Source organism: Salvia splendens, chromosome 1, assembly GCF_004379255.2.
Source record: "Salvia splendens isolate huo1 chromosome 1, SspV2, whole genome shotgun sequence".
Lineage (NCBI taxonomy): Eukaryota > Viridiplantae > Streptophyta > Magnoliopsida > Lamiales > Lamiaceae > Salvia > Salvia splendens.
The window spans coordinates 10315201-10323261 of NC_056032.1; the positions used below are offsets into that span (position 1 = coordinate 10315201).

At 39.6% G+C, this 8061-nt stretch overlaps 1 protein-coding gene across 1 annotated transcript; it reads left to right on the forward strand.

The window, feature by feature from the left end:
• Positions 1 to 3746: 3746 nt before the first annotated feature.
• On the forward strand, positions 3747 to 4238 carry LOC121792315 (proline-rich receptor-like protein kinase PERK10). Its single transcript, XM_042190249.1, has one exon. The coding sequence runs from the start codon at positions 3747 to 3749 to the stop codon at positions 4236 to 4238; it is 492 nt and encodes a 163-aa protein (XP_042046183.1).
• Positions 4239 to 8061: the final 3823 nt, after the last annotated feature.

Here is an 8061-nt window from a genome sequence, read left to right on the forward strand (position 1 = left end):
ATTTATACTCTCTGAGAGCGGAGGGAGTATATTTTATTTTTAATTAATCTATTTAAAATTATTTCTTTATCGCTGTCCGTAACTCAGTTGAAAGGAGGAAGTATTTATAAAGATAAAAGATGAAAAAAAATTAAATTTATGTTGGAATCATGCGTTTAGAGCATCTCCAATGGCGGCGTCAGCGTAGGCACGCCGATTTTTTGCGGATGTCCGTAACCATTGCAGCCGGCGTCAGCGAAACCGGCGTCAAAATCAGCGCGCCTACGCCGATTCTTGGACTGACGCCGATTCTGACGCCGACTCTCACGGCGTCATTGTAGGCCCCGAATCAGCGTCAGAATTTTATTTTATTTTTAAAATTTTTTGAAACACTATATATACGCGCTTTGGACGTCATTTTCATTCGCACCACTTGTATTAACGAGTACTCTCTCTATCTTAATTTCTGTACAAGATCAACAACGAGAAATGAAGAACAACTACGAAGGTACTCCAGTGACGACCGGGTCTCAGACTCCCCCGGCTCCCGTGGGAGGTGGTTTGCCTCCGATGACCGGGTACTACAATATGTACTCGTGGCAGCAGATGATGCCACCGATGGTCGCCGGGGGAAGTTTGCCGGCTTGGCAGGGGGTACCGTCGATGCAACCCCCTATGCAGATGATGCCGGGGTGGGCACCCGGGATGCAGCCACCGGCGCAGCAGATGATGCCACCGCCGGTTCTTCGCACACATCGACCCCAACGGATGCACAATACACGCCGTTTGAGAGCTTCTCCTTAGAGGAGTTGGGTTTTGATATTAACGAGGTTTCTGAAACCCCCATTCCAAGCCGGGGAGTAGGGCGGGGTCAGAGCGCCCCTAAGAAGAAGGGCAAGGCCAAGAAGGTCGGCGAGTCGTCGCAGCCGGTTGAGGATAGCGGGGTCCGGAGGAAGTGGACGGACGCGGAGAACGTTGTGCTGGCCAAGGCGTGGGTGAGTGTCTGCGATGATCCTCTCGTTTCGAACAACCAGAGGATCGTCAATTTGTGGGCCAAGGTAGCCGCAACCTACATGGCATTTTGCCCTGAAGAGAGACCGCGCACCGGGGAGGAGTGCCGGAAATGCTGGGACCGAATCAGGTCTGGCGTCTCTCGATTTTCGGGTTTGTACGCCAACGCCCTCCGCATGCGGACCAGTGGCCAAACAGAGGAGGACTGCAGGAGGATTGCGGAGAGAGCCTACCCGGATCCCGGGAAGTACTACGACTTGCGGAGAGAGCCTACCCGGATCCAGAACCATTGGAGATGCTCTTAGACAAAATTATACACGTAGAATGCGGTGCAGGAATAGAAGGGGATTCCCGGCTGTGCAAAATGCCACAGCAGGGATCCCAGCCCATCCTATTGTTCAGAAATTTTGGATTATAAATAAGGTAAAACAAAACTCCCTCTTTGACACCACCATTCCATCCACGTTCTCTCGTCTATCTATCTCACGCGTGCGCAGATACTCTACTTTCTGAAATGCTCATCTCCCCCCTTCTTAGAGCACCCACAACCGTGCTCTTGCCAGCGAACATGGTTGTGGGCCCGACCCCACTTTTTCTGCCTGCTCTCTGGCAAGAGCACAACACCCACAGCTGTGCTCTTCCACAATGACGAACACAATTCAATTTAAAATTCAATTAAACAAAAACATTTCCATAAAATTAAAATTCATTAAAAAACCACAATAAATATTACAAATTACAAATAAAATAAATAAGACATAATTAAAATCCTAAAAATTAAAAATTAAATAATTAAAATACTAAAAATACCTAAAAATAAAAAATTACATAATTAAACTCCTAAAAATTAAAAATTACATAATTAAAAGCTAAAAATACCCCCGAGGACGACTGCTCATCCGGCGGCACTACCCTCAATTGTCTTTGGAGGCCCAATATCATGGCCTCATGCGATCGAAGTTGCGAGGGGGTCATAGTGGACCTATCGACCATATTGAGTTGGGCCAAAAGCTGCCACAACGAGTTGGTGGGGGGTGGAGGTGGCGCATATGAAACGAGAACAGGAGCGGGAACTGGAGCATCGGCGGTTGCAGCCGCGGCTCGACGGCAGTTGGCCGCCGCCTTCTTCCTTCCTTGCGGTCGGCGTTGGGAACTGCTCGGGCCGGCGTCGGGGCTACCCAAGTTAGCTCCGACGAGTTGGCTAGCCACTTCTTCTGAGCTGGCGTCGGATAGGGATACCGACCTTGACCGTTTGGAGGAGCCGCTAGAGGAGGATGTTACGCCTCTCATATACTTCGGGTGCGTCCGCGTCTCCTGCCAAACGTTGAGGTACTTGAACGACTTGTAGTTCATGGATTGGTAGGTGCTCAACACGACAGTGATGATGTCGACCTCGCTCCGGCCGCTCCCCGCATTCCGCTCTTTCTGGAGGAAATAGCCATTGAACTTGCCAATTTCATCGTTGGCTCGGTAGATGGAGTTGCGCACCATACTCTCGTTGCGCTCGATTGTTCCCGGCGGCCGATTTTCATTGTACTGGCGAGCGATGCGCCACCAAAAGTGATCGCCGGATTGGTTCGTGCCAACCACCGGATCTTCGGAGATTTCCAAGTACGTCGTGAACAATTTATCCATCTCCACCGGAGTGTACGGTGTGCGGACACCGCGAGTAGGAGGAGTCGGAGTTTGGGAGGGGGCGGTCGGCCTAGGCTCCGGTGTCTACCCGTATCGCCCTTCGGGGGCACCTTGGTCGTCGATTGGGTATGGCCGGTAGCCACCCGGAACGCCCGAACTTTGGGTTTGAGGAGGGGCCGAATATTCCGTTTTCGGTCTAGGAAACGGTTGTGAACCGAACCATTTGGGGTTCCAACCGTGGGAGGGCAGGGGGTCATCGCCTTGACCGGACATCGTTATGTTGTAGGAGTGGAAGAAAGATTGAGAATGGATATGAGAGAATGAAGATGAGAATGAGAATGAGAATGGAAATTAGAGAGTGTAGATAAGAATTGTGTAGTGTGAGGTGAATTTTTGGGTGTGAAAGTGGGGTATTTATAGATGAAAATGTGTAGTTTTGGGGGAAAATTTTTTTTTTAAAAATGATGGAAAACGGTAAAAACGGATATATTTTTTTGGGAAGTAGAAATTTTTTTAATCGGTTTTTTAAATTAGAAACCGATTTTTAATAAAAAAAATAATAATTCAAAGGCAACGGCTATGCCGTTGCCCAATCGCGTGCCGCCACGTCAGCTGCTCGCTGGCACGGACGTGCTCGATGCATCGAGCAGCGCCGTGCCAGCGGCGGTGGAGCTCGTCCTTGCCAGCGGCACGGACGGACGGACAGCCGTTGCAGATGCTCTTAGATCTTCCATTTTCACAAAGCTCTTGTATCTCTCGTTAGGTCATCTCCAATCATTTACACCAAACTCAAATTCATTTTTGAGTATATATCACATCAAAAATATTTTACTCCAACCGTTTACAACAAATTCAAAATTTACACGATTTTTTAGTTTTTGTCTCACAAAATTTTTGCAGTAACACCATATTTGATATATTTGATGTTATTTCAAAAAAAACTAAAAATGGATTTGAGTTTAACGTATGGTTGGAGAAAATTTCTACACCAAAACTCATTTTTGGTGTATGGTTAAAGATTGTCTTACTTGTTCTCGTATCGCCAACTCTCTCTCTCTCTCGTATAGTCAATCACTATTCCACTCACTTTCAAGCTCCAATCCAACAATCAGATCTCACCCATGGCCTCCATTTCCCCAATTATCTCTGTCTTCTCGCTCCTCCTCTTTACTTACCCCGTCCTCTCCGATCATTCGCCGGCTCATTCCCCTTCTCCACATCCGCATCCACCCGCCGACCAAATTTCTACGCCTCCATCCTCCGCGCCATCACCCGCCCACTCCCTCTCCTCACCCCCGGCGCCGCCGCCTCCAGATCTGGACTCACACTCACCTTCTCCCGCACCGACTCCGGACAACAAGTCTCCCTCTACCTCTCCCGCGCCGGCAGCGGACACCGGAGACATAAAGCGCGAGAGTGAGCCCAATGCGGCTCATCTTGACAACAAGGGCGACTCATCCGACGGAATTAGTAGCGGACAGAAAGTCGGCGTGGCTGTCGGAGTCATAGCCGGAGTGTTCATTGTCGGCACCGGGGTGGTGGTGTACAAAAAGCGGCAGCAGAATATTCAGCGGTCGCAGTATGGGTACGCCGCCAGGAGAGAGATTCTGTAGATTGAAATTTTCAGATCATAGTAGTATATTATGTGCTTGTTTTTTATCACTGTATTTTTTCCAATAAATTTGTTATTTGATTGGTTGAATGATTTGTTATTCTCATGTACATTTTGACATGAGAGATGTAGGCATTTCCATCCTTATTCCATTCCAATGAAGTCTCTAGAGCAACTAGCAATAAGTAGCTAGCAAGTAGCAACCTTGCTATATTTTGCATATTTCAATCGATTTTCGGAACACAGCATGAAAGTGTGAAAACACAAGATTAGTATATAATGAACCCTAATACTAGTACTACTATTTATCTATACAGTAGTTTTTTATATAAAGATCACATGCCATATGGTATGGACTAATTAAGCGTAACAATAAATTTGGTCGGTAAGACACTCTTGTGCTGTTTGGTCGCGAAATAAAATGGTGGGATACCACCAACATGTTTGGTTTCGTTGTCAATTTGTCATTCATCGATCACTGATAAAAACATTTATATCTCCAACCAAATTTTAATTGCTATGAGTCTATGGCATACCTTTTTACCTTTTGTGGAAGAAATTTATTTGATCTGTTATGGCCTGAGATTTTACGGATTTGTTAAGCATTTCCATTAAACTTCTACCATATCCTAAAGTTATCTTTATGTTGTTTGGAAGAGATAGAATAAAAAGTGATTTGAAGAGTTGTTAGTGGAGAATGAGTCTCACATAATAAGATAGAGTTTTTTTAAAATTAAAAAGTTCATAATTTTAAAATATAAACTAAAAAAAATAATTTATATTTTTAAGACAAAAGAAGCATTATTCAAACTATCTGGCTAGTTCTAGTCACAAAGGGTTTGACGTTTCCTATAAGCATTTCTCCAAAACAAACAAACAAATAAACAAACTCATTGAGTAGATAATACTAACGAGACATAATGTGTAATTCAAAACCAAATAAATACATCACTATTTTGTTGGAAATTTCTCACAAGTACTAGCACCTTCAAAATCATATAATGACATGCCAAAACAAATCAATATTGTTATGTAACACAACACTTTTATACAATAAACTAGTATTATACTCGTGCTCACAGACTAAGATATTTTTAAAAGATGAATCATCCACAATGAGCTATAATAAGGAAAATATTGTGCATACACATATTGTGGCACACATAAATATAATATACTCCATATATTAAATTTTAAAATAATACGATTGCAGCTAATTCTGCATACATTGCACTGGCAATCCTTACAAGTATTACACATGGGAGGCCTAGAATCTTAATACTAATACATATGCATGTAACAACTAACAATATACATATACAAATACTACATCACCTCCTCGTCCTACATATTATTTCTACCTCATATTACTCTCACCTTGTTTCCAAGGGCTCTCTCAAGTCTCCACCATCAACTAGTCCATCGGTTGTCGGCGGCTCTCCCTCATCTCACTTTCTTCGCAGGCATGGCCATGCCCCGAACACATCTCACGGATCCCAATAATGTACTGCCATTGTTTTCTCCAAAAAAAGAAGTTATAACTTGTTAGAAGAAACACTATGTGAAAATAATGGAGGATAACATACCTCTAAAATAAATATATGTAGGTGAAGAGACTGATGAATGCATGAGCGAAACATTGGCCTTGTCTCTATGTATGTCGAAGCACATGAGCCAAAAATTTGAAAAAATAATTCAATATTTTTAAGTAAAAGGGAATTTATACATTATTTTCGATTTAGTGAGTTCGTTCACGTCAATTGCTATTTATAGAGTTTTGTTGAGATGAGTAATTAATTTGGCTTACAAAACCTTTTCATTTCCAAAACTTTTTCACTTCTATTTCTAATTATCTTGAATTAAAAAAAAGACAATATTTAGTTTCACCACATGAGTTTTCCATTGTGTGCAATTTTGAAATTTAAGTAAAGTAATTTTGATATAGTTACGATCCACGATGTGAATGTGTATGAAAGGTTTTGTGAGATAATTAGATGCCATTAATCGTCTTTTAAACAATTTAGTAGCCCAACGTTTTGACTGCTTTCAGAATTCAAGAATTATACTCCTCGTGAGAGTAATGACATATGCCTTTAAAGTATGGCTATGATAATCACTCACATATTGCATATATCAACCACATTTTTATTTAAATAGCTTTGCACGTCTACATTTATATTACATTAATAGTTATTACATTCATCACAAATATATAAAGAAGTGTATCAGCATTAGTTTTCTAAAACTTTTCTTCTTCCATACTCCCTTCAATTATCATAAAATCGATAAAAAGAACTTTTCAATTTATAATATTATTAAATTATTCATAATGACATTTTTGTTAATATCTCCAAAACTCCCCTTTTATATATACTAATATTACACCCGTGCTATGCACGGACTAAAGTAATTTTAAAATACTAATTTTAGAATGTAATTAATTAACTAAAATATTAATTTTAGAATGCAAATAATTTTAAAATTATTTGTTATAAATTAAATTAATAATAAATGAGTTACAAATTATTTGACCTTTCACGTTATAATCTATTAGTAATAAAAAAATAATTTGAATCAATTGATTTTGTATTGCTGCCGTCGGTTTGTGTACAATTGCACCATAATGATGGAAACTTATTTTCTCTAATTAATATGCAATCAATTGTAGTAAAAGAATTCTAAATGGAGGTGTACATTTATTATTTTCTTGTAAATTACATTTATACATATATATATATGAAACTGCCATTATTAAAGATTCAAATTCATTAATAAATCACAATTTTAATTATCACCAAGATGAATGCACACAACACAAACAAAACTAAGCAATTAATTCAGCATAGAGACAACACAAACAATAACCAATTTGAAACTGATACACAATAACGGATTTGAAACTGATACATTTAATTATGTGAAAATATGAATTAACCGTTTTGCATTTAAAATTGAAAAATGAATCATTTAAACTCTCTATATATTACTCCATTTTTTTTAGTAAAACAGTTGTTTTTAGTTTAAGTTTTAATATAGCCCGCTTAGTAAAAACAAACAAAGGAAGTTAGGATTCAGCTAAAATATAAATACATGAAAAATAATATTGTACATTATTTTTGTAAAATGGAAAAATGACTCTGACCGTGAGACTAAAAAATAAGCAAATTTACATCACACAAAAAAAAACTAAAGAATTGTATAATTACCACTTCTCCTAATGTGATTTAAGATATTGTTTATCAAAAGCTATAATTTAAGATTGCACTGGTGAGACACTTCCTAGCTGAGCTTCATTTCATTGCAATATAGTGACCCTATACAATAAAAACCCAAACCTTGAAACCTAAATCCTAAACCCTTAACTTTAAAATATACTCATCATGACCAACAAATGAGCCAAATATCAATAAAATTCTCCCTCGATCCCAGCCCAATTTTACTTTGTTAATCACTTATTCTATTTTGGGGGTTTTAGATCTGTAACATTTGTAATTGTGTTCAATAATAGGAACATAAATAAACAAAAATAATAATAAATCAATATATAAAATAATAAATTTGCACCAAGAATCACTTTACAGTTGATATTCATCATCCTCAATATTTATTTTTTCGTCCAACTATTCCCGTCAATATACAACGATTACCAACCCATTCCGACTCGCGACACAACAACGAATTAGCCGAAGCTATAACTCCCAATAAACACACGAACAATGCTGATTGTCCTACCTAAAGTCCATCTTCACCATCTGATAAATTAGAAAAACAAAGGCAAAAGTTTAATATCAAAAATAAAGAACAATTCACAATCACAAAACAAG